We start from the raw sequence: 27,934 nt of genomic DNA on the forward strand, positions 1-27,934 counted from the left end.
TGGATTTGATATTACTATTTTAGAAATGCCACTTTTAGAAAGTGAACATTTCTCTGCTCTTAACTTTGTTCTGTGTCCCTGCAACCTGTCTCCAATGCGCATCTGGGCTGGGTGACAGCTACACTTTGTCGATTCCCTTCAGACAGCCACAAACACAGGATGGCTTGGTGATATGTTTTGTGATAGCCTTCCTGAGCAGGAAGGGGAGAGGTTGCTCACACTTACATCTGAATAGGTTGTGTACTGCCATCACACAAATGGGTGATTTACCCACTACTGGTAGTCCGGAGCCAGGGCTGGGGTGAAAGGGACCCTTGTGCACTTCAGAGAGTTCCTTTGGAGTCACTGCCTATATCCAAGGCATTTTCGGGTATAAGTACCACGGTTCTGGCCCTATCAATTAAGCACACAACTAGACCGAGGAAGAACTCTTCCGGGGTAAAGACTGCTGTGTTGAAAGGATTTCAACACAGCTCTTAGGAACTGTTTCTGTGCTTTGCTGAGCTGCCCTGTTGCCTGCTGATCTCTGCCCTGCTGAGTACAAGGACTACACCCTATCACTTAAACACAGAGTGACTCCAAAGGCTTGCTGGCTTGCCTCCTGTTTTCTGAAGTCCAGGGACGTAAAAAGATTTCCTGCAATCCTGCTGGTGGTGTTGGGCTCTAACCTTGCCTGATGTGCCCACTCCAGTCCTGAGCCTCTAAAGTGGGTTCTGCTGCTGATTTCTGCAAAAACCGACGCATTACCTCAACTGCGTGAGAATTTCCACTGCCCTGCCACTCCAACGCAGAGGCTGTTCAACAACAAAAAATCTACAGCCTGCGCGGCTCACTGACTATGCAGAGGCACCACAACTATAAGATTTGCATTCACTTCAACAGAGCACGACTACGATACAGGACTCTCTCTGCATGGTTTGACAACGACACAGTAGACTCTCAACATCCACAAAAGCTCCATCTGAGGTAGATTTTCAGCGGGACTAGTCGGTGTCCTGTAGCCAGCCTGCCCCCCATCGAGGTTGGCCTGAAATATGACTTTGCACCTGTCCCTTGCGACCTCAAGTGACCTTTTAACTGCTAGTGACTTCTATGCATTATTTGTGGTTTATTCTTTAGAAATTCATATCTTGACTCCTACGTATTGTATTTTTGTTATTTCGGTCTTGTTTTAATCAGATAAACATTGTCTATTTTTCTAAACCTGTGTGGAGTCTTTTTGTGATGTTTTTATTGAGTTCCTGTAAATTAAGTGTTAAATTCTTTACACATTGCCTCTTAAATTAAGCCTGACTGTCACCAGAGGGTGAGCACAGGGTAATTTAGGGTTTGTATCTGACTTACCTTGACTAGGGAGGTGGCACTTTCTTGGACAAGGTGCAAACCTCAGCCAAATAGAGACCCTATTTCTAACAGTTGGTCATATATCAACCCATTGGATTATGAGGGGGATTTCTTATTTTAGATGGGCACTATGTCAACATGACACACATGCTATTTTAGGGGACGAGATTATTTTCACATTCTTGATTCAACAGAAGCCCGTGAGAATCTCTGGAAGCTTGTATACCATACAAGCCCACAGCCCCTCCAGTTCTGTCTTAAAACTGTAAACCAATGTAAATAGTTACACCCTCTTTGTAGAAATTCTCAAAATGATACCTCAATCAGTTTTAGATAAGCAAAAATATTTATTTGAGTTTTTTCATGGATCCAAGACTGGAGTTTCACTTAAAACCCTGTTTCTGGACAAAGGACTAGCACAGGCAGTTAGCTGTGTTTTTCACTTTTCGCAACCCTGATTGGGACAAAATAGAAATGTTAAGCAAAACGACCTTCTTCTTCTTGTTCTTTTACAGTTGTCCTCAAAGAGCAGTTTTGGCTGTGAATTTTCTTCTAAGGTCTTATTTGCTGCTGTTTACAGAGTGTGATCACAGTGTTTCAGTATGAATGCACATGAGCTACATAATGAAGGGACTCTGGTACCAATTAAAAACCTGCACTCCCTTCATTACAAAACAACACGTGGGGTCTGGCTTAAGCAGAACAAATGTTAAACAGACTTTAAATCCATGCATTTATTGAACAAACATTGGTAAAGCCAATATGTTTTATCTTTGCAGGAGTTATTGGCAATGTGTTTTAGACATGGTGTACACCAGTGTGACTGCTGTTTAGCATGGCTAAAAGTTACTGGGGTGGAGTGGGGCGTGGTAGAGTGGAGTGAGGTTGATTGGGGTACAGAGGAGTGGGGTAGATTGGAGTAGAGTTGAGTGGGGTAAAGTGGGATAGATTGTAGTGGGGTAGATTGGGGTAGAGTCTAGTGAAGCAGAGTGGGGTAGATTGGAGTGGAGCAGAGTGGAGTAGATTGATGTTGATTGGGGTAGATTGGAGTGGGTGAGTGGAGTTGTTTGTTGTGGTAACTTGGAGTGGGGTAGGCTGACTTGGGGTAGACTGGGGTGGATTGGGTAGAATGGGGCATACTGGGGTAGATTGCAGTGGAATGGGATAGATTGAGGAAGAGTGGGGTGCATTGGGGTAGATTGGAGTAGGGTGAATTGGGGTATATTGGGGTGCAGTGGCGTGGAGTGAAGTGAGGTAAATTAGAGTCGAGTAGATTGAAGTGGGGTAGATATTGATGGGTTGGAGTGGGGTAGACTGTGGTAAATTGGAGTGGGGTAGTGTGGGCTAGAGTGAGGTAGACAAGAATGGGTAAGATTGGGGTCGATTGTACAGAAGTAGAATGGAGAATATTGGAGTGGAGATTGGAGTGGAGTGGGGTGGGGTAGATTGTGGAAGAGTGGAGTGGGATAGATTTGAGTGAAGTGGTGTAGATTGTAGTGGAGTAAATTGGAGTGGAGTGAGGTAGATTGGGGGATTGAGAGTTGGGGTAGGTTGTGGTTGAGTGGAGTGGGGTAGATTGGGACAGTAGAGTGAGATATATTGGGGTGGAAGGGAGTGGGGTAGATTGAGTTAGAGTGGAGCGGGTGGATTGGGGTAGAGCTGAGGGGACTTATTAACTCATATGAAAAAACTGCATGCCAACCCTACCTAAAAGCAGGACTGGGAAGGCAGGCTCTACAAAATGTCATGATGATGAGGTTCTTATCTTTGCCAATACAAGATTATAGAGCTCACTGGAAAAATTAGTCGCCAAGTGGGACTGAATATTGCTTGTGCCAATACCATACAGAATCTGAGGAGCATGTTGTTTGCTGTTGCCCAGTTTTGCTGTCCCCAAGGCGTTTGTACTTAAGAACCATGTTCATTCAAAACGGCGTTAGAACATGCGGTTGCTGGAATGACTTTACGATCAGCCCGAGAATTGTTAGTAAAATAATTTATTATTCACTGACTACCAGCACCCGCACTTGTACACCATCAGACTTTTAATACTTTTATTGTCTACACTAACTTTTATTAGAAACAGGGCATTTAACTGACTGAGAGGGGCACAGCTAAATATACAACATCCAGATGTAAGTTATTATGACATCCACTAGTATGCCTACGCACTCCCGCCTCTTAGCCCTCCTTGGAGACGCTGCTCCCCCCACCCTCTGCATGTGTTTTAATTCTAAACGTACCTTTTCTTGCACAAAGTAACAATACTAATGTACTGGTGACACTGATAGCATCTTTGCATCTTAACACCCTTTTTAAATTTTATCTATTCTATTTTTACCCTTTTTTAATTTGCATCTATTTTGCTCTGCTTTTGCAAAGGATTTTAAGTAATCAAACAATAAAGTTGTCTGTCATTGAGTGGATTGGGGAGGAGTGTGTTAGAGTGGAGTGTGGTAGATTGAAGTGAAGTGGAGCGTGGTATATTGGGGTAGAGAGGTTTAGATTGGAGTGGAGTAGGGTAGATTGGGTCGACTGGGGTGGGGTAGAATGGAATGGGGTAGATTGGGTTAGTTTGGAAATGGGTAAATTGGTGTAGAGTGGAGTAGGGGTAGATTGGAGTAGATTAGATCTTAGTGGAGTGGATTGGGATAGGCTGGAGTGGGTAACATTTCAGTTAGAGTAGACTGGAGTGGGGTAGATTGGGGTAGAGTGGAGTGGAGTGTGGTAGATTTGGGTAGATTGGTGTGGTATAAGGTAGTTTGGAATGGAGTTCATTGGGGCAGGGTGGAGTGGGGTGCGGTGTTTTGAGGTGGGGAAGATTGGAGTAGGGTGAATTTAGGGTATATTGATTGAGAATGGATTGGAGTGGAGTGGGGTAGATTGAAGTGGAATGGTATAGTGTGGAGTATGCATTGTGTGGTTGTGCACTGCCATTACAGACAACACATTTTCAATTGCAATGACCATTACATTTGCAGAGACATACAGCTTTATGTGATAATGTTTAGAAATGTCATCACCTAATGTATTGATGTGTTTTGAACATTAATATTCAAATGCTTGTTTCAAACACACTTCTCAATTACCCCAAAAATGTGCTTCATTTGCTCTTTTATAATTCTGATATACTTTGAATATATATCCGCACAGTTCATTTTTGTCCTATGCTACCAAAAATAACACCCTCCACCCACTCCTCACATGCCTACTCAGCAGAATTGTCACGTAAATTCTCTCACTTTTGAAGTCAGTGAAATAAAAACACCCCCTTGGAAGATGGAACTTGCCTTTTGACCTCTGCCTTTTAACTCACAACAAATGTGACAAGTTTAGAATAAGAATTAAAGGCTTGTTTACAGTAAGCAAGTAGTCGGAAGGATACAGTAAACAAGCGATGTTCTTGGGAGGGATGAACCAAGCTGGACAGCCTAAAGCAAATAAAGCCAGCAATTAGAAAGCAACCAACTGTGTGTTACAAACCACAAAGCCAATAGGAAGCACTGGGCAAAATGCCTTTCTAGGGAAGTTTCCGAATGCCCACAAGAAGTCACAAACAAACCAGAGCTTCGACCTAAAAATAACTACTTGGACAGCTTGTACAACAAACTGGATTGCCAGATAATACACTGTTATGTGGTATTGTCACAGTAGTTTCAGTTCTAAACGGTTTGACTAATGGGTGTGAATATTATAAAGGGATGCAAATTTGAGCTAGCCCTGTAGAAATTAATGTGCATGAGATGCAGGTCGCACGCAGATGTCTGCAGTCACCACGAAACCATGCCATTTTAATCAAACGTAATTACACTCATTTAACCTGCATTGGAAAGATGAAAGTCTGACTCAATGCCACCCTGGGGGGCTTTTACATTTTCCACTGTTATTTTAAAGCTTTGAAGCATAGATTTTACCCTCAAACATAATACGACCTGCTAACGTAAAAATGTAGACCCATGCTTTCAAATGGTTTGGAAAATTGTTTAGGGAATTTAGTGGGCACCGCACCGCACAGTATCATTAATACCAGTTCCCATGAAGCGGCACAGGCCAGAAGCAAACAAGGGCCATTCCACAGATTCTTTGCGAAGGAAGCTGCTTCTTCTATACAGAGAGCAAGTCTCTTCCCCTCAAACAAGGCTGACTCTGGTTCAGATCCGAAAATTACTACAAGGGCGTAGCTTCATGGGGGGTGTTTGGAGTATGACACCCGCCAAATCAATGCATTCTTGGCTTGGCAGTTGGGTCTGGTAGTCCTGAGTCAGGTCTGCTACATCTGTGCCCGTTTTTCTTGTCATTATCTATTTCACTTAGAGGTTTTAATTTGTACATTTTTTGGATCCGAAACTTAAATATCGATAGTGACTAATTTACCAAAGAAGCACTGCCAAAGCGAATGAGTTTCATCCTTTAAAGATCTATTGGCTTTGTCAATGTTTTTTTACATGCTGCACAGCAACCCGATCTGCTGTGCAGCTTAAGGTAAAAAAAAATAGTCTATGATGCGGACAGTTTGATTGCGTCACGTCTCTTTTTTCCTTTAAGCCATGTTGCACAGCAGCCCACGGCGCTGCTGAGCAATATATCTTAAAACAGCGTGGGGGCTGGAAGGGAGCAACACAAGTGAGGAGAGCGGGGAACAAAGAACAGACAGGAAGAAGACGATAGGGTGTGGTAAACAGAATGGGCGGTGGGAGTGGGTGGTGTGTGCTGGAAACAAAATGGACAGTGAGAGGATGGTGGAAAAACCCAACAGACAGTGGGAGGAATGGTGAAGGGAGAGGGACAGCAGACACACACTTTATAAGAGGTCATGTACAAAAGTAAAATAAGTGCACCTGCAGGAGCTTGTAGCCAGTGGTAGAACACAGGATGCAGACAGGAAGCTGTACTTGGTCTATGCTCCAAGGTAAGAACACACTCAGAAGCCCCATGAGGAAGCCGAGGTGAAAAGGAGGCTCTGACCAATAAGAAGCAAGGAAAATAGAGTGACACACGGAGTCACCAACGCTAGCTAATTCGGGCCCACCACCTCAATTTTCAAAACCAATAGCCGGTTCTGGATCAAGGCGCTGAGCAGCGTCTTTTATTACATTCTCATTACTGGCCTGGTCCCTCCATCTTGACATCGGTTGTACATCGTACCTATACACAAAAAAGGAAGCAAGGAGGATTTGGCAAACTGCAGACTGATAGCAATGCCTGTTGTGGAGGCCAAATTCTTTGCCTCATTGATTTTGCAAGACCTACAAGATTTGGCAACCCAGGAAAATTTGATACCATATTTCCAGACTGACTTCCGGAAAAATTCTGGCACTATTGATAATATAGTGGCTCTCGTGCAATATAGTCCACAAACTCTTGCCAGTAAGCAAGCCTTAAATGTGTGCTTTATTTACTATTGACTGAGCCTGCTATGGCAGAAACTGAGCAACTGGGTATTTCCAGCAAAGATGTAAAACAACTTCATCACCCTATAATCCAACAACTGGGTTCAAGTAAAACTCTGTGACTGCACCCTCTCTAATAGAGTGCACATTATCAAGAGGCTAAAACAAGGCTATGTGTTGGCTCCCATCCATTTGAACCTATTTATCTCCAACATAAAACCAGCAGTGAAAAATCCTAAAGCATGCCCCCCAAAGTTAAGTGGCCACCAATTTTACATCATGTAGTACGTAGATGGCACAGTATTATTGAACTGCTCGGTGATTGGTCTTCAATACTCACTCAATAATTTGGCCTCGTACTATATGGCCAATGATTTAGAAATAAACAGTGAAAAACAAAAATTATCAGTTTTGCTTGGATCCGTAAGAGGCACTCCTGGACCTGGAAACTAGGGCAATATGTAGTCTCCAGCAACATCTCCTATAAATATCTTGACATTGAATTTGAGACTTTGCCATATCCAAACTTCACATGAAAGCTCACCAAAAGAGGGCTACAGGGATTGCAGCTGCACTGTGTAAAGTGGCAAATGCCCTCACAGGTGCCTCCCCACAGCCTTTATTGCAGGCCATCAATGCTAAGCTCTTGCCCTCGCTAGTTTACAGCCTTGAACCCTTTCTGGATAGGTTCGGAGGATGGCTAAGTCTAAATCAATCAACGCTATTCAAATCAATCTTCAGACTCCCAAATTTCATTAGGGAAGCTCAGATCTGTCTTGAATTTGGCCTTGCAGAGCAAGGTTTGGCAGAGAGGGCAAACCTCCTAAGGTTCTGGTTCAAACAAAATATGGCAGAGGCCGTTTGCTTCATATTTCAGCTCCGTCAATTTTTGACTAACTGCCTTACCTTTCCCTGGCAAACAGCCACAGAGAAGGCCCTTGCTGATCTCCAAATGGTCCAACTATGATCCTTGAACATCTCGGCTGCTTTAAGCCTCTTGAGAAGATCAATACAACTCCAATCAACAATAAATGACCAGCTTTAGTTTCAAGCCAAGACCCACCTTCAATTCATAATACCAACCTATGCTTATCCGAACCCTCAACATTATTCATTGCGCTCCATGTCAAAGACGACCAAACAAAAATTCTTAAGACTTCGCCTGTGCTTATTTGATATAGGGGAAGTAGCTCAAAGACGGTAACATGCCCACCAAGATACCTCCGTTCGTTCTGCCCTTTTACGAAATAATCCTTAGCCCATGTTCTGAGTACGTGCCCGACATTTGAGTTTGAAAGTTAGGCTGCTGCTAAAACCATTATTCGGAGTTGAAAATTTGGTCACACCAGGAGGCAATGAAGCACTGCTTCCAGGGAAATTACTGCAGATTTATGGTAAGATTTTTCAAGTTCATGAACAAAGTCGCAGAGAGGGCCGCCTAACAACTAAAGGCTCGCAGCTTGCCTCCACGAAGCACAAACAGTAGGACCTTCACTATGCACATAGAACATCTTTACAGTTGTCTATATAATTTGATGGAGATATTTTAAATCAAATTTCTTTTCATCTCGCTACTGAGTCTTGCTGCAATCAGGACAAAACAAGCTCCTGAAGGCTGACAGCCCGCCCCTCTGAAGCATACATTTCACTTTTCCACAGTTGTCTATGTAACTTGATGTTGATGTTTTACATTTAAAATTCTTTTAAACTTACTGCACTGAGCTTTGCTGCTATTAGATGAAAATAATGTTTTAATATTTTATCTATTTTTTTTCTGGGATATATTTACTCTGTGTTGTATTTTTTTCTATGAAGGAACTGGTTGGGTTGAACTATATTCGAATGATTTTAATTTCCTAACAAATAAAATATTTTGATGTGATTTGATTTCATAAGCAATAGATGGAATGTAAGCCCATTTTAAAAAGCTTTTTTGTTCATAAGGCAAATCCTGAAAAGTTTCAAATCTGCCCCCATTGAAGTACTCCTTGACTGGATGCAAATAAACTACTTTTTAGAATTCACTAACATTTGTAGCAGTAGGCTTGAAAAGCTACGCTAGTCTCAGGTTTCCAAGCATAATATTGGCAATCAAAAACCCAAAAGGGGATGGGACGAATGCTTGCAAATAGTCTAACCACTGGCAATTTCACGGGCAATCCCACGGGGTAGCATTGCAAACCATTGTTTTTCTCACTCTGTGCTACTCCAGAGAGATGGCCTGGCCTGATTTAGGGATTGGGAGAAGGAGTAAATGAAAACAGGATGGTGAAGAATTGCACTGCCTTTACTCTTCCTGTCAAATTTATAGATGGGTTGTGAATATGTTAGGAGCACATAGTGGATGTGATAGATGGTTTATGCTGCACATCTCTATCTGTTTCACTCAAGAATTTCTGAAAAACAAATGCCATTCGCATCAAACTGCAAACCTCGAGGACCTGGACCACGAACTCGGATGTTTTCACGCACATACACATTATCAGTCTCTCAAGGGCCAAGGTTCACCAAGCCCTAAGGTTGTGTCCTGATTCAGGAAGCACCTTGAGAGATAAAAGCAGTATGCAGTAAATGGAGATGTAGGGTGTAGGAAAATTCCCTTTTTGACATGGTCACCCCCCCTTTTTACCTATATTTGATGTGAGTTCAACTGGAAGTGCACTGGGTTTCTTCTAACCAGGGCCTGAGTGGCAGATCTCTTTCCGAAAAACATGCTTTAAATAATACCTTTAGTATCCTCTGTAAGTCCCTAGTAAATGCTACCTCTGGTACCTAGGGTCTGAGGTACTAAAGAGGGTCCCCAAGGGTTGCGGCACGGATTGTGCCGCAATAAGGGACCCCTCACCGAGCTTATGCAAACTGCCACTTCAGTCTTTGTGTGCAGACAAAAGTGAAAACACAGCATGTGTGCCCTGCCTTCCAGCACTGCATGCAGTATAAGTAAGCCACCCCTACAGCAGGCCTTACCGCCCTAAGGCAGGGTGCACTATGCTACATGAGCACTATTCCCTCATACTGGTCCATTCCATTACTGCTAGTACAAGTGATCAGGTAAGCCATCGTAAAAGCATTGAAAATTAATTCCCCAGCTACATGAGGAATTCACCGAAAACAGGGCAGGTTGGTATCAAACATCTTGTATTATTAACCCACACTGATAATAGTGTTGGATTTAGTAATACATTCACCCAGAGGGTACCTTAGGGGTACCCCTAAAAATCTACCATTTACCTGTTTGCTTACTGACTGTTTTTCACCAGCCTGCCACCAGAGATTTGTTTAATGACCCCAAGGGTGAGGAGGGGGGCTTTGTTCTCAAGGGGCCATCTAACAAGCCTACCCAGGCAGAGGATACCTGCAGTTTAGCTTTCCAGGGCCTGGGAGCTTGAAAGAGGCCCATCGCCTTTGGTATGCGAATTTGGCTTCACTCACAAGAGAGGAAAATTACCCCCTTTGCCCGAAATCCCTTTGGTACCTAGGCGGGAGACAAGGCAGGCGTTTCCACCCTCAGGTGAGTTCCACCCCTGAACTGGGCTACCTGAAGTGTACGTGACTTTTCAGAAGTGACCATCTTGGTGATGTCAAATTTAGGGTCTGTGGGACAGGATCATACCCACTTCTCCCAGGAAGTGATCATATAGGAGGTTTAGTGATCCCAGGGGTAAGTAGCCCATTGGCTACAACCCTATATGCCCCTAACTCCCCTAAATTCAGTATTTAAAGGAGTCCTGGCACCAGGAAATCAGAACCTGCTGACCAAAAGAAGAAGGGCTGAAAAGCCACGAAAGCAAAAACTGCAGAAAAAGCAACTGACTTAGCATCAGCCCTGCCGGCTTGTTCACCTATTCTCGATGATTGCGCAAAAGTCCTCTCGCCCTGAAAGTTGCTGATCCTCCGAAGCCTGGGAGGACTGCCAGCACTTCTCCAAAGACTCAGGAACTCCTGTGGAATAGCTGAGCTGTTTCCCTGCTTCATAGGTATCAGAGACTAAGGTGTGAGGCTTTAAGACCACAGAACTCAGAAAGCACCTCTTCACCGGAGCTGCCTAATTGGAGCTGAAGTGGGCCAACAGTGCCAGCATGGGTCCCAGATCCTGATAACCTTTGAAGAAGAGTTGTTAAAGCAGAAGATTGAAGAAGAGCAACTGACTTAGCAACAGCCCTGCCGGCATGTCTGCTGTTCCCCATTGAAACTGCACCAAAGACGTCTCATCCTGCCGCTGTTGTGCGGTCAAAGCTTGGGAGGACTTCCTGCCTTCAGTAAAGACTCAAGAACTCCTGTAGAGCAGCAGAGTTGCTTCCCTGCATCCTGCAGGCACCCCAAAGAAGACTGTGTGTGCTCCAGGCCACAAAAACCAGATGCTGCAAAACACCACTGCACTGGTGCTTCCTAGCCCTTGCTGAAGTGGGCCAACGGTGTCAGCATGGTCCTCAGCCCTCCAGAGACCAGGCCCATCATGGACAAGCCCACTTTGCAGTTCTTGATGTCGCCTGCAGCCACTGATTTCAGACTCCCTCTACTGCGAGCGCTCCCGGTGATGAGAATCGAACGCGTAAAGACACCTCTACATCCTTAGCTCCTGGCCCTTGGAGAAGAGGACCAAAGGCGTTCCCACGTCCCAGAGCATCACAAGAGTTGAATTTTGGTTCAGCCTGACTGGTCCCCCAGACCAAGCCTGTAGCCTCTTTTCTGATGGACCGATCTCCATAGACTTGCCCCAGTACTGCCCAAAGTGAACAGTCTGTTCTGCCTTGGACCTTGCCCCACCTTATGTCCAGAAGATTGTTCCTTTAAGACGCTGTGAGTGCCCAAATGCAATTCATGTTTTTCCTCCAGCTGTTAACATTGCCACGAAGTGCTTCAATTATGAATTAAAGTATCAAAAACCTTTTTTCTATCTCCCAACTAAATCCCAATGGTGCCTTAACATGGATCGTGTGATGTTGACCGAACGGGCAGTCTACTCCAACCGAGCCTGCCCGGTGAAATGGAATAAAATTTGGCTGAAGTGGAACGAATATAGAGGGGACATTTGTGAGCCCTTGCGGGAGGAGGACCTGGAAGATTCTGATGACGAGGGTGGAGGAGGGTAACTTAGACGGGTTGCAGAAGTGTGATGGCGGCCCTACTTGTGGCGGGAGGCAACCTAGGGGCACCTACACTGTGAAACTGTGAGGGGGGAGGGGGGTTCTTGGGACTAGGAGGCACGCAGGTACTGACCGGGGACCCCGAATCTTCATGTTCCCGAGGGACGATTGCTATCTATGTTGCACTGATTCATACCAGACCAAATGACCATTCCTACTTGTTAATGTTCTGTGTTTGTTGTTTTACAAAAAATGAAAAAAAACTCCATCAAAACCTCAATTCCTGCATTGAATATTTGATCAACATGCACTTTTACTATTCCAGTATGTCTTGTCGCGACCTTAATGTCTTTATATCCTCGCTACTTGTTTTACTGGAAACACGCTATGCACTGATCCTTGATAGAGGCCGGCCCGCAGGGTTGTAGGCGTTCCGCTGTGTACTATGCAATGTGCAATAAAGGTTTTGGGAAAAAAAAAAAAAAAAAAAACTTTTTTCTTCAAACCTGCTTTTAAAAAAAAAATACTTACCTGGTTTTGATGATCTTGGTGCCTGAAGTTATATAAAGATAAATGTTATTTTCATAAATTGGTGTGGATCTCCTTATTGAGTCGTGTGTGCAATTTGTTGGCTGTGTGTGTGTAGCGAATGTCTAACACTCCTCTCTGAGAAGCCTAAGGCTGCTCAACCACACTACCCCTTAGAAAAGCTCCCCGGGGTTGCTAGATCAAGCCCCTGTCCATTAGTGAGGTAATACCTGGACTCTTTGCAAGGTATAACTCTTTTTCGTATACCATATAAAAAACCGGCTTCCTACACCTGGTATATTTCAAGACACCGAGGAGAGCAAGGGCAGAACCCATGGAATGTATTTCTTTTTTAGAAGTTGAACATTACAACATATCAAGATAATTCCATTACAGAACTTTGCGTTGCACTAGGAAGAACCCTTTTTGTTAGACTCTATGCTTGTTCCATCTTAGTGGTAATTGGGTGTCGGTGACACGTAGGCAGATTTTTGGAGGTGGGCTCCCACAGGTCTGAGAAGGAGGCTTGTGAGGTGAAGATGAATAAGGGTCAGGGCAAAGGTGACAGCAAGACGAGTATGTTTGAAGGGAGGAATGGTATTTTCTAGTACAATGTGGAATTCCGCCAGGCATACATTGGAGTCAGACTGTATGTTTGGGGTGCAGAAGTAGGTTAATGTCAAAATCTTTGTCAAGTGAGAGTTACAATTTGAGACTGGAACTTGCATGGTAAGTAGTTCAATTCATGGCTTTCCATCAAACTACGAGCAAATGCTGCTTCATCACTTCAAACTGAAGCTACTCCCTTCTTTCTCCCCAGATGTTTGGATCATGCTATAAGTCATCACCTTCTAGAAAAAATGAAAGACTCATCTTTTCATATCATTGTTTAATTGTATATTACTTTAATAGCTGCATTTGTAGATGCCACATTGAGCCTTCCGTTAAAATCTCTGTGCTTTGAGTCTGCCAAGCGCAGGAGGAAAACTGCTAAATCAACAGTCTAGAAATCCTGCCGCAAATAGCAAAATGGCCTCACGTAACAGGGCTGGCAATGATGATTTGATTCAGGGTTCCACAGTGACAAATAATAATACTTGGAGCAAACTGAGTAAGTGCATAGGTAATCTTTTGGAATCCAAATTTTGCCACATCCGTGAACGATTAGCAATAATCGAAGCTAAACTGGGGAAGCTCTTGGAATCCAGGACTTCCGTTTGTACTCAGTATTTGACTTCTGATTTACCCCCTACTACATCTGCCCAGAGCCTGGGCGTTCATCATCCACATGTAAAATTATTTGTAAACCAACCAGTAACCTGTGCTCCAAGCCAGGCCCCTTTACCTGTGATTGTTTTCCCCCCCTGCATCCGGCCCCCTACGTTGTTGCTTTGACTAATGTCCCCAGGCTTGTAGAAGATAATGTGGAATCCACCAGGGCCCTATTGAACAAATCTATCCATTGATTGAATAACAACGTCGCCGGCAATTGGGACATATCAAAAGAGATCTTGCTTGCAAGACTGGTGGGGGGATTGGTGGTGGGGGATGTGGGCACAGTGGGGTTGTCACTGTGGTCAACCTTCGTAATCCTATGGTTGTTCAGGAAATACTGCATAAAGCTAGTATAGGAATGGTTAAAGCTAGTCCTGTTAAGATAGTGCCACTTGGCCTTTTTGATTAGCATCTTGTTAATCAATCCTGTACCCCTAGCAGTTTTATTTCTCAAACGAGTGTGTTGGACAGACTCTGTCCCCAGGCTATACTCCCTCTGAACAATAGATTTTCAACCCTGGCCAGGCTGGTGGATATTAATTTGACGGTTTAGTGTGGAGCTTTCTTGCTCCTGATTACAGGAGGACAGCAGGGTACTTGTTAGCCCAACTTCTGTTGCTTAAATGCCCTCCATTCCCTTACCGTAATCTCTGCCCAAGGTCCTGGGATCACTAGAGAAGGGTGGGGCTCCCGATCATTCCATCTCTGTTGCCCAAATGAATACTATCCTTTCTCAGAACCACTTATGTGGAGGATCCAGTGCTCTGAATAATGACTGGGTACCTGACAGCCTAATCCCTGCTTTCCACTTGTCCACTATGTCTACACAGAATCTTCCTTCCGCAGAGGCCAGTGTGAACACATTTATGGATGAAGGCCCAATAGATAATGCTTGTCTAAATTTCCTAAGTTGGAACATAGCGGGTCTAGCCTCCAAAATTCTGAATGATGGATGGCGATCTTTTATAGTAACCAATGAAACAGAGTGTTCCCTTGAGCAAATTGAATGAAATAGGCCAGAAGGTCAGAAAAGAATAACAACTAAAATCAGGTTTATATGAAGAATTCTTACAATTTATTGAAAATACAAATTATTTTTTAAAAGAAGAGTGGACCAGAGGGAACCACTCAGCACAGATAAAACAATAAAATATTGTTCAAATAACATTCAATTTTGGCCAGCAAGATTGAAACACAAAGGCAGAAAAAACTGTAAGACAACAAATCTGTACAGTACTGGTTGTGTATTCCGACTCGGGTTGGAACACCTAAGCTCAGTACACCATAATTTTGTATATCAGCAATAGATGTCGAGATCATTCGACATCTATTACTGATATACAAAATTATGGTGTACTGAGCTTAGGTGTTCCAACCCGAGTCCGAATACACAACCAGTATTGTACAGATTTGTTGTCTTACAGTTTTTTCTGTCTTTGTGTTTCAATCTTGCTGGCCAAAATTGAATGTTATTTGAACAATATTTTATTGTTTTATCTGTGCTGAGTGGTTCCCTCTGGTCCAATCTTCTTTTAAAAAATATTTTGTATTTTCAATAAATTGTAAGAATTCTTCATATAAACCTGATTTTAGTTATTATTCTTTCCTGACCTTCTGGCCTATTTCATTCAATTTGCTCAAGGGAACACTCTGTTTCATTGGTTAGTTAACCCTAATTCCCTTGACTTCGGTTAAGGGGTACCTCTCACATTTACCCTGATCTTTTATAGTATTCATTCAAGAAATCTGGGAGGCATCTGAAATTGTATTTGATGGCTATATGTGCTATAGCTTGCCCGCGACTCCATCTCCATCCGGCGGAGCTAAAGGGGGTTTGACTGCCTGGTTTAAAGTGGATATTGGCTGTTCAATTGCTCCGCTTTTCAAGGAGCAGGGGGAGGTGATTGATATGCTTGTGGAGAGAGGTCCGGGTGGAATGCCCCCTTAAGTTGTCGGTGGCTGGGGATTTTAATGCCAAATTGGGGCACCCTCCGCCTCTTTCTCCAAGCACCTTTGATATATTCTCTCGAGAGTCGGACTGTAACGTGAATGGTTGCTAGGGGGCGGGCCTTATTCTTCCCATCTGACAGAATGGGGCATGTTCAATAAGGTTCCCAACTCTATTGACCAATGTATTCCAACGTTCATAGGGCAGGGCACAGGGAGCACATTTGACTACATTTTTTCCACCTGGAGTATGTCCCCAACTATTAAGAATTGTGAGGTCCTTATAGTGACCACAATCCAATTTCTGCCAAGATAGTACACCACATATGCAATATAAGCCTAAGCCTAAGCCTCTGCCTTCCCCGGTTCTATCTACTAAGGACGCAGGGTGTAGGGTGGTATGGCGAACCGCGAACATGAACAACATTATGTCCCAGGTGATATGCAATACTACTGCACTGGCAAACAGCTGTAATCGCATACCTTGCGATCCGGCTTGCATCCAAATTGACTTCACGAACCTCTTGGCTAAGATTAAAATGCTGATTTCTAGCCCTATTGCCCAGCCATGTCACCATGTTAAATCATGGTTTGATAACATCTGTAGAGCAGCCAATAACACCCTTCATAGGGCCCTAATCAAATCCCGAAAGACCAGCATGCGATTAAGGAAAGTAGAAAGCTATACCAGCATGCCATTAAAAGAAGAAAGTTGGTTATGAACGAGGGAAAAGGGAGTCTATTATGGGCTCCTGCAATTCTAAAGACCCACAATGCTTCTGGAAAGCAGTACGGTCTGTCCTATCGCCCGTCTCACCAACTGATAAAGTAACTGTCCACATTTTGGCTGAGGCATGAGTGGCGCACTATGCTGGGTTGTATTCCTATGATTGCAGGGCTGATGATGCCCCAGCACAGATTACTACAAAATGTCCAAACCTTGTGTTCAATAAAGAGGAGGTCTTTAGAGCAATTGTTAATAGCAGATGCAAGAAGTCTCCATGGCTGGATGGCATTCCACTTGATTTATTTAAGGAAAACCCAGTGTTCTGGACCCGGGTGTTCATTTTAGTTTTTAATTCCGTTCGCAGCGAGGGAGTACCAAGGTTGTGGCGTTCATCTGTAATTGTGCCTGTGTTTAAAAATAGAAATTTGCACGATGTTAAATGCTATCGCCCAATGTCTCTTCTGGATTCTTCCATTAAAATTATTGGGATAGCCGTTTTGGACCTCTTACTGGACTGGATTAATGCCAACAGCATGCTTGCTTTAAGCCAGTCTGGATTCAGAAAGGGGCTCGGCACAATTGAACAGTGCCTTAATCTCCACCTCAATGTGGCAAAATATAAATATGCCAAGGGCGCTTCCACTCACCTGGTATTTATGGACCTGTCAAGTGTATTTTATTGTAACTTCCGCTCTAAGTTGTGGGTCATCCTGGAAAACATGGATGTTGATGCAGGTCTGGTTACATTCTTAAGGCATCTCCATCATGATCTTTCTGCTTCAGTTAGGTTTGGTGGTGCTGACGAATGTACAGAGCCATTCAGCATCAAGCGCGGGGTGCGCCAAGGCTACGTGCTTTCCCCAATCTTATTCCGTCTCTATACAAACGATCCGTACATCACTTTAGATACGGTTGGGGCTGACGAGTGGAGAATAAGGCCGTGCCCGCACAGCTATATGCTGACGATGCAGTACTTCTAGCAAGGTCTGCAAATGGTCTTAAGAAACGTATTGTCAGCTATGTCAGTTTCATGAAGGACCTGGGCTTGGAGCCAAACTACAAGAAAGCCTTTACAATGATATGCGGCCCAAAAAATAATAAAACCTGTAGTCTAAACATAGAGGGCAAACCTCTGGAGAGGGTTAGTTCCTTCCCTTACCTCGGCCTGGAGTTTTATTAAGCTTGTTCTTGGCCTACTTGTGTAAAAAACAGAATAACCCGATATACACAAGCTGTAGGCACCACTTTCTCGCTTGCAATGTCTATTGGTAAAAAGCCCATTGCTCCAATATTAGAGATCTACAATTGCAAATGCCTGCCAATCTTAACATACGGAATGGGTATCTGGGGCTGTAAGGATGCACACACAATGCAGATCGAGGAGAACAGATTCTACCTTTGGGTTTTAGGGTTTCCCCCCATCTCCGCATTTCTCCCTCCATCTGGAGCTAGGTATGGACTATGTCCAAGATACAATTAATGCTGCCCCTTTATCCATCTGGTGTTCAATCTGGTCCAACAAAGAAGCTGACTTTAACAGGGCTGTTATTAGAGATTGTTTAAGTTGTGCCTGTGGCCTGTCCATCCCTTTGCTCCAATATACATTAAAACTTGCTTTTCGGCACTTGGTTGTGCCTCATTGTTTGAGCACCCGGAGTCAATTGGTAAAGGGGACAGAAAGTGGGTTATGAATAGTTTTCGTAAGCACAAGCAATCTTCCAGGGAATTTCGGAAGTGATTAAACCCTCAGTAAGAGAGTATTGTCTCATCCAAGTGTCCCCTTCAATTGCTCAATATTTATTATATGTGACCAATATCTATGAAAGAAACCTCTTGACAAGATTCAGGTTTGGGTGGTTTTGTTGGATAAACATTAATTTGGATGGGTGCACAGCTGATGTATTTGCTAGTTATTTGTTTTTTGTGGGGTCACCGCAGGTGGCGTTATTACCCCTAAAACGCCTCTGTAATTGATTAGTACGTGATTCCAGTGGGTCACTGGGACCATCCCTGGGGGAACACCTGATTCTCCTCTCTCTGTGAATAAGAGGATTCAACACAGTTTTATCGACAATGTTGTAATATTTATTTTCTGTAGTGTTTTTCAAAAGTAGTTCATTTAAGTTGTTCTATGTTCCATAAATGAGGCATTATTATATTCAAGTCATATCCAATGCATTTCGGGCATTTACATAGCCCTTCATCAGGGAATAATAATGCCTGTCCTTGTTCGTGGATGTTTAAACGCTGTTGCGCATGGCTGAGTAGCTTTGTCGCAGCGTTTCGGATTACTTCTTCGCACAGAAGTAATCCGAAACGCTGCGACAAAGCTACTCAACCATTTATTTATGGAACATAGAACAACTTAAATGAACTACTTTTGAAAAACACTACAGAAAATAAATATTACAACATTGTCGATAAAACTGTGTGGAATCCTCTTATTCACAGTTGTTTCGTTGGATGACATGTTTCCCTCTTGGTCAGTATTCTTCTGAAACCGTTGCCATCTGTCCATGTGATGAGCAATCGAGTCAAACTATTTTACATTTTGTCTTTTTCTGCCAATGTTATCTCCCTTTTACTAGGAAGTTCCTTTTACCGCTACTGCGCAGACATACATTTTCTAAGTGTAGAGCAGCCCTTTATTATCTACAGCAACTCAATGACTGTAATGTCTACTTAGCTGTTGCGAGTTTTCTGAAGTGCACTTTAGACAAGAGAAAGAGTATGCTGTTCTGATACAAAGGCACTTCAGTGACTCCAGTAATCACTGTATTTGAAATGTCTTTTTAAATGTTCATTGTTGATACTAATTCTCACTATTTACTGTCACACAATGTATTCTAGTGCTCTTTTTAGCAATTACCCCGCTGGAAATGATTTTATATGTTCATCACTGATGTTATGTTATCTTATATTGAATTCATACAGCGCGCAGCTACTCAAAAGTATCCCGGCGCTAACAGAAGGAAAAAGAGCACATGCTGCTGATTTTATACATTTTTACTGATTTTCCTCTTTGCTGCTACTTCTGGATCCAGTATTGTTGCACCGTCACTTTATCTGATGCTAAATTAGCATTCTTGCCCTGTTATTTTATTAATCGTACACCAACATACCTGTGCTTATATTTTTAAAAGAAACACGTGGCTGCTATTTTTTAGCATGCGTTGATTATAATGTGGTTTGTCTTTTTTATCTATTATTGTGTGTCTCTTTTATGATCTATCCTTAGAAGATCGAATAAAGACAATTTGAATTGAGTCTTCAATGCTTGTTGTTGCCCTTGACGTACTGCATGTTCCTTGGCCATGTGCTTTCGGTTTACCTTTTCCTATTTATATATATGTGCCCTTTTGTGTCATGTTAAGGCAAATTGAATTTAATTGATATTGTACTTATCAAAAGCTCTAACAAACTTCATCTAAATATTTGAGCTCAGTGGTGATCAGACAACAATTGTGACAGATGTGGCACAAGCAAAGTCCAGTATAATGGAGGTTTTGTTATCGATGTCATTAGCAATTGCAAGCCAAAAACATGTTCCGCAATTTTAATAAGGTGGAATATAGATATATTTTATTTACAGTCATGCCTATAAGAATTTTGACAATTGAGGGTCAAGAAAATACATCTTTTCCTTCACGTTTTAAGGGGAATTAAAATGTATTTACCATGTTTTCTACCTCCACCCTCTGCCTCCTCTCATAACTCATTCTACTACTCTCCCCAATGCACTACCCTATTTTTTATCCTAAACAGCTCTCAATATACCCTCTACCTGCACTTTGACTTACCCAAAATCCCATTCTACTACTGTGATCCCCAAAATACCCTTTATAGACTATTCCCTCCTCTAGACTTCCTTGCATTATCTCAAACCTCTTTTACTATTCAGATCACCCCAACAAGTCTTTCTAAACCCTTCCCTCTGACTCTTCCCTTCTCTCCTCTACTCATCCCAAACCTCCTCCTGCTGCTATGAACTCCAAATAAACACTTTCTAGACCCTTCACTCTTCTATCCCTCCACTATCCTTTTCAATCCAACTAACAGACTCACATGTCTACCGCTCAAAATAATTTCTTATCTCCCTATAATAATTCACCGCTTATCCTTTTTGGGTTCCGGAGCAGGCTCGGACTGGCCATAGTGGGCATCGGGCAATCCCCCGGTGCGCTGCAAGGGTGGGGGCCAGTTTTGAGCCCCTGGGGGCCAATTTTGTTACGGGACCGATAGCTGCAAAATCGGCCCTGCAATAAAATCGGCCGAAAACCGGCCCTAGCAAAGCGCTCGGCGGCACCTCCAACTCCCCCCCGAGTGGGGAGGGGGGACCGACCGAGCACTTTGCCAGGGCCGGTTTTGGTTCCCAGTCCGGCCCTGTTCCGGAGTAGCGTGCTACTCGCTGAAAAATTGCTTTGACGCCTCGCCTGGGGAAGTAGGCGCTATATAAATACAATTACAATAAAAGAGTCTGATGCTTCATCCTTTTGTACAGTAAAAGGTGGAAATTTTCAGATCCTTTGATGTGACTCCGTCATCACAGTAAACAATAGTGGAGAGAACAGGGCTTTACTTAGGTCACAGATCCAAGGTACATGACCGCTCTGTGATGTTTCACCATCAACATCATGAGCCGGGTTCCAAGTAATCCGTTTATTGCAGACTTGAGGCAGAGCGATGTCAAGCACTGGGGCATATTTCCAACTGAGCTTGAGCCAGAGTAGAACTGAGACCACCTATATTGTGTAATTATATCATATTGATCTAGTACCAACCTTACAAGTCTGTCAACGCTAAACTCCAGCTTCTCTACCTGCCTCATGCCATGGAGGGGTAGGATTTCTTAGACTTCTTCCTCCAATTGGGAAAATTTTGCAAGTAATCCTTGGTCTCTTACCAGAGTGCCTGACTCCCTGATGTACCACCCACTGTTTGGAGAATAAACAGCATCCTTTTTTTTGTATCCCCCTTTCCATGGTTCAGGGCTACAGCCCCTTTGCTTGGTTCTCCATAAATATCATAACACCATTACGTGTGACACTTGAAACCTGAAATAGAGTGCAGGTCATCCTCATACCCCGACAGCTTGTGATGGTAGATGCCAGATATGGGTTCGTAAAATGGAGACCAAGCGCCTAAACAAGGAAGCTGTGAGAGTTGTGTGTCCCTCACAATCTGGCACAGCACATAAAGTTTGATACTGCAGCTTTGGGGAGCAGCCTCACAGTGTCACACTTGCATGCAGTACCCACTCAACACCCACTAAGGACATAAAAGACCATTTCAGTGCCCTTAGATTATGGGAACTGTCTGTGAGCATTTGCACCCTACAGAGTCTGGTGTATTTGTACATAGCCCAGCTAAATGTCTGAGTTGTGGCTTTAGGTCATTCTTTTGAGATTTCTGAATTTGACTTTACAAGTTATGCAGTTCCAGTCCTGCCACCCACTTTCAGTGAGTGGTAGGCTGGTAAGTCTTTGTAAGGTTTGTTGCAAGAACAATCTCCTGGAGGTCAAATATGGCTGGAAGGAATACAGATCTCACTGCTCTCACTGTGTGTGATTACCTTCTGAAGTGTTAGCTAGCCTTGGTTATTTAGGAGTTGGGTGTGCAGGGTAGATGTTGCTTCATAATAATAATCCACATTTGTAAAGCGCACAATCACCCGTAAGGGACTCTAGGCGTTGGGGGCCGTCGGGAAGATTAAGCAAGCTATTGCCCAGAGTCACATGGTGCTGGGCTAATCTGCCGCAGGTTCCAGGGATCATACCATGATCCCTAGATTCCGGAGTCAGTCGTCCTAGCCGCGGCGCCACACCTCTTCCTCCTCATGTGTATGTAAGTATGCCAGCTAGGATGTAACAGGTAATGGAGATAAAATGGGTGGAGAGAATGGGCATGCACCCTGGGCAGGAAATTTGCTATCCAGTATATCTAGCTGGGTCCATGATGTGATCCTGCTATACCTGGTGAAGCGGTATTGAACTCTGGTGTTGCGGTTTTATTAGAAGGAACAATGCAAACAGGGTTGCCTCCTAGAGCACACAGAGAATCTTCCCTCTGCCCTGCCAAGTGCATATAGGTGGAGCTGTGAAATCTGTCTTGGGCCCTCAGTATGAATGGAGCAGACTTGAATATATGTACCTAGTGAGTACCAGTACTAACTGCCACCTACAGGAGGGGGCGGGGGCTTACCAGGCGAACGCAAAGTCCACAGGAACTGGAATTTGGAGCCTGGAACTCCCTTGACCAATTGGGGTGCTGCTGACATCCTGTGAGGGCAACGCCCTGATTGAGGGGAGCGGCATAACTCGGTGCTTCACATTGCCCTGGAGGTCTGCACTGACTCTAACCCAGCTGTCCTAAGGCAGCTGGGTTAGAGAGGTTTAAAGTTCTTATGTGTGGCTGACCATCTCAAGATGGCCTCCCATAAAGACATGCACACTTTAGACAAAAGTGCATAGACAGCCCACCCTCCTCCCTGCTGCTGTCACTCAGCAGCAACCCCGCCACCATCCTGATGCTTGGCTCAGAAGGTGGATGAGAATTAAAATGGTAATAAATTACCATTTTATTTTTCATGGGGTTTTGGGGGAATTTTAAGTGAGGTGACGCACCTCCGCTCCAACGGAGAAGCCATCCCTGGTGGGTGTGTACAATAAACAGAGCACTTTTCTGGGCTCCTTTCCCCAACTTATTAATAGACTTAATCGGTTTCCCTTGGAGGGGTCAAAAAGTTCACTTTAAGCATTTGCGTTGTTGAATTAAGATTCATCACCTACCCTCTAAGTAGAGAATGCCCCTCTTACTCCTCCTTACCCCCCTCTACCATTCTACTGCACAACATCAGAGATTCACCCGACCTTACGCACCCACAACACCGCCTTTTGCATACAGCGCTCTTTACAGCAAAGACCTGCATCTTGCGACAGTGGAGATCGCAGGAGGACTGGATGGTAGAAAGGGTTCAAACGGTGTCCCATGAACATGTAATATATGGCCTGCAGGACCAGGAGGAGGTGTTCAAACAAACATGGGCCCCCTTCCTGCGAGATCCCTGAAAGACCAATGACCCTCCCTGTTGAACTTGGCCCTTTTTTGCAGGGTCATCCCTGAACTTTTTGCCTTCCTCCTGTATTTTTTTTTACCTGTTGTTGGCTGTTTTATGACTCTGGGCACTTTACCACTGCTGATCAGTGCTAACGTGCATATGCACTCCCTATTGTAAAATAGATGTATGGATTAGTGTTGGCTAGTTTGGTTTACCTGTTAGACCCTAGTATAGTGCACCAAGTGTGCCCAGGGCTGGTAATCCAAATGCTGCTGGTCGGCTTGCAGCACTGGTTGTGCCACCCACAGAAGCAGCCTGTCTCAGGTCTGCCATTGCAGAGCCTGTTTGCAGTCTGGTACTGCCATGCTGACTGGGCAAGTGCACCCACTTGCCAGTCCCTAAACCTTCCCTTTTCTTCGTGTCAGACACCCCTATGGTAGGCCCAAGGGCAGGGTGAATTGTAATTATAAGGTAGTACAAGGCCTGATGTGTGTGGCATGTCCTAATAGTGAATTACAGCCGTTTTCGTTTTTCACTGTTGCAAGGCTACCTATTCCTCATTGGCCAGAATGGGCAGTTTGATTATTACATTTTATAATCCTAACTGTGAAGGGCAGTGAAAACTGACTTGTATGTCTGTCCATCTATATTAATTGAGCAGACATACAGGTCAACCTTGGACAGTCCTTACTTTGTCGGCCCTATAGGGGGAGGGGGCGAAGGTGGAGACACAGTAGTCTCCGCTGTCATTACACCAAAGGTCCTCCCGCATTTGAATCGGGCAGCTGGACCATTAATTTGGCAGAAAAGATACTCCATTGAGACAGAGTACCCTTTCTGCCAACTTATAAATAGGTCCCTATGTCTCCTAAAATCGTCTAACAAGAGTTTTTCTGATGCAAATCGACTATACCCATGGTTTGTCTGTGGGGATATTTAACACCCAAATCCATGTCTAATACAGTAATGCTTGAGATTCCATGTAACAAAATATCTAACTATCGTGTGTTTTCACAATATGCAATCAGGCCTATAAACTTTACTATTGGATTGTCAACATTAACAAACTCTGACTCTCCAACAAGACAACCATAAGGTTTTCCATGATAAAATTACAAATCTGTAAAAAATCATAATTGTCAAAACAATATAAAACACCTCCTAATAGGGATTACCATTGTGAAAATCTTCTATCCCCTTTGTTTGTTGAGGTAGGTCATCAACACCAAAACACTTGTTCTCTATGGCAATCAGTAAGATTCCTTGTAGCAAAATACCTGCCCAGAGGCTTAAGCACAGTGTACAAACAATCTACACTTAAAAGGCATTGCCTTTAACACATGCATTTCTCAATAAGTGTCAGGCCTACTTCCATTGGCCTAACTGTTCATTATAAACCACTCACACCGAAGGAATCTGACATAACGTTTTCCAGTGAACCTATAAGACCTATGTTAGGAGCCTTCAGCAGGCCAGATCAGAGCTACCAGTAGCTAGCAGACTGACTTGAAGTCACTCTGCCTGTCAGGCTAGTGGCTAGTGTGGAATATGCAGCTGCTAGGACCAGAAAGATGGTGGTGCAGGACAGCTGCTTGATAAGAAGCATTGAGTAAACAATATATGACTACCTCACATCAGAGGACATTGGAAACATTTACCCGTAAAAAATGTGGCGTCAATGAGAAGTTTATTATTGTTTGTCGAAAGATGTCTGGAGTTTGAGTAGCTACACTTTTTGCACTTAAAATTGATTACATAACATGTCTCAACTATTTGTATTACTTCTCCATGACATAAGAGAAACGCCAGTAACCCGGCTTTCCGCTTTTGTACAATCAGCCTACAGTAGCCAGCTTATGACAATGTGGTGACTTTCTCTGTCGGCTTCTGACGTTGGAAGCCAGTCTCCTATTACAAGAGCTTCAATGTAATAGATAATAGTTGTCATTTTGAAGGAATGTGAGTACTTCCAAGCTTGTTCAGCAGGTTTCAGGGAATAGAGTTCAAGAACTGCCACGTGTCAAGAGTACACAAAACTGTTGGGAACACCCAACGCACTGGAGGTTCCTGACATATATTTAGACGTGGTGTGTCTTTATGCTAATTTATGTAATACATTTACTCAAAGAGAGGCAGACTCTACGTGTACATATATATATATATATATAGAGAGAGAGAGAGAGAGAAAGAGAGAGTAAGTGTGTGTGTGTGTCCTAGTGTGTGCATGTGTGTCCTAAAATGACATCACAATCTTCGCATCAGTAAGCATACCTCTAATTATCACACAATACTTTTTCTCTGTTCTACCACTGTTGCTAGAAAGAGTTGGGCTAAACTCCCCATGGGTGTATGTGTCTAAGCATTGCCATTCATGAGGTAACAGGGGCCAATAGAGCCACCCCTCTGCTATCCCCACACAACACAATCTCCTGGTACAACAATACTGAGTGCATTTACTCTACAACATACATCTGTTTTCTTATGCAGGATTAAATCCTACTTTGTGAATGGAAGGCTTTTCAATGTAACAGCAAAATGATCAGTATGGGGCTGCAGGGGTCTGAGGTGTTCAGTGATGGGTTTTGCATCGTGAGTTCAGGCGCCGCCGCCAAAGGTAAGAGCAGTGGGGTGTGAGGGCAGGGACTGGGTCGACAGACGACGGGATAGGTAAAATTAAATAAGAAAATAAATAAAACCACTTACCTTGCGCTCGCCGCATCGCCGAGTTGGCGATTTGGCGAGAACAAGGTAAGTGGTTTTATTTATTTTTAAATTTCATTTGACCAATCACATCATCTGCCGACTTTCTCCCCCCACCACCCTGCCTCAACCCTGCCCCACCACTGCCTCAGCCACCACCCCACCACTCTTACCTGTGCCGGCCACACCTGCCTCTGTTATTAAATACTTGAAAGGACCTCAAAAAGATCTCCAGAAATGTGTGTTATTGTTTCCATTCTATCATTTATCAATGGAATTTCACCCATTCCAATTAAACTTATAAACCCCTCTGATTGTGACCAGTGGGCTATGTGTTGTCATGTGGAGGGGTAAAAGTGCTGACAGAGCTCCTATTACATAACAACTGGAAGGCAGAAAACTGTTTCACAAACCAAGTGCGCAAATAAAACATTCAATTATAATATTCCAATTTGGCTGAGGTTTAGGAACATCACGTGGCTTACAGAAGTTGTGTTTATATCATGTTGTTGAGACGGTTTTGAAAAACTCTCCATTACAATCTGAGAATGTTTAGCAGCCACCACATTGAGTACACATAAATAGACATGATAATATGCAAGTAAAATCTAAGTTTTTTTTGTTACCCCTAACTTTTCTTTCTTTCCTCCTCTTGCCAAGGTCCAGGGCCTGACCCCGCCCTCACAGCAATGGAGAGCAATGGGAATGTATTTGGGCTAGAGCCGCAGAGTGGAGCCAAGCCACCCACTGGTGCGGCCGAGCTCGCCAAGGTGGTGTTCAAGAAGCACGCCATCACGGATGACTATAAGGTGTCGAAACATGTCCTTGGTCTGGGCATCAACGGGAAGGTGCTGGAGTGTTTCAACCGAACCTCAGGACAAAAGTGTGCCTTGAAGGTGGGTGTCATTCTCTTTAGTGTGGTTCTCAAGTACCTTACTTTCCAGTCTCCTAAGCAGTACTATATGCCCCAGGTATACTGTTGTAGAAATAGTGCATTTTTGTTTTATCTCATGTAGAGTTTGATTAACACCACCTCGTGGTGCTAGAAGAGATCGAGCAGTAGAGGAACTAGAAAGAGACTCGCCAAAGTTCCAGGTCAAATGAGTTACTGAAAGTGGCAGGAAATATTTTGTAAAGGCTTTCTAAATGAATAAAGAGGTAGAAGGAGGGTATGTTGAGTTGCTATTTGAGTGAAAACTTGAGTGCCCTTTGACTTATGATCTGGAGATAACCAGATGACCTGAGTTATCCAACGAATGCATAGCCAGTGTGTGGAAAGGAGGACTGCTGGGAGGAAGCCTGAGCCACTGTCCCTCAGATGTTACTTTTTACCCTCTCCTGCCAAAATCCAGTGTAGAATGCCGAGAGCAAGAGGAGTGATTTGGTCAAAACATATTCGTGACATGGAAGTTTCCCTGCAGCATGGCAGCATAATAGAGGCATTCTAGAAGAAAGACACCGTGATTCAGGCACAGAGAGTAGTCCATTTGCAATACAATGAGAGATGCCCTTGTTCTTGTGATGTATATAATTTTTTAAGTTTAGAAAGCTTTATTGAATCAGATAAGCCAAGTAAAACATCAATACAGAATCACAATCAATAAGAGAAAAAAAAAGGAAAAATGGGATATGAATGTGGAATATAAAAACAAGAACCCCAAAATGGGAAATATAAAAAATATACTGAGGAAAAATGCTTTTTTTTACATTTTATGGAATTGGGAAAGGAGAGAAGATGGGAAAAAGAAAAGGAAAATAAAAGAGTGAAAGAAAGGCTAGAAGAAAGGGGAACAGAAAGTAGGAATATAGAGAGAAAGAAAGAAAGAGAAAGGAGAAAGATGAGGCATATCAGGGTAGGCGTCTGGAAAGAAAATCGGTT

At 43.5% G+C, this 27,934-nt stretch overlaps 1 protein-coding gene across 1 annotated transcript in view; it reads left to right on the top strand.

The window, feature by feature from the left end:
* MAPKAPK3 (MAPK activated protein kinase 3) overlaps positions 1-27,934 on the top strand; it is a 282,502-nt gene that overhangs the window by 44,604 nt on the left and 209,964 nt on the right. Inside the window, exon 3 of the mRNA XM_086938816.1 lies at positions 26,716-26,951. Within this exon, the coding sequence (XP_086794942.1) occupies positions 26,745-26,951 (207 nt within the window). The 5' untranslated portion in view covers positions 26,716-26,744. The remainder of the gene's footprint in view (positions 1-26,715; positions 26,952-27,934) is intronic.

This window comes from Lissotriton vulgaris, chromosome 9, assembly GCF_964263255.1.
Source record: "Lissotriton vulgaris chromosome 9, aLisVul1.2, whole genome shotgun sequence".
NCBI lineage: Eukaryota > Metazoa > Chordata > Amphibia > Caudata > Salamandridae > Lissotriton > Lissotriton vulgaris.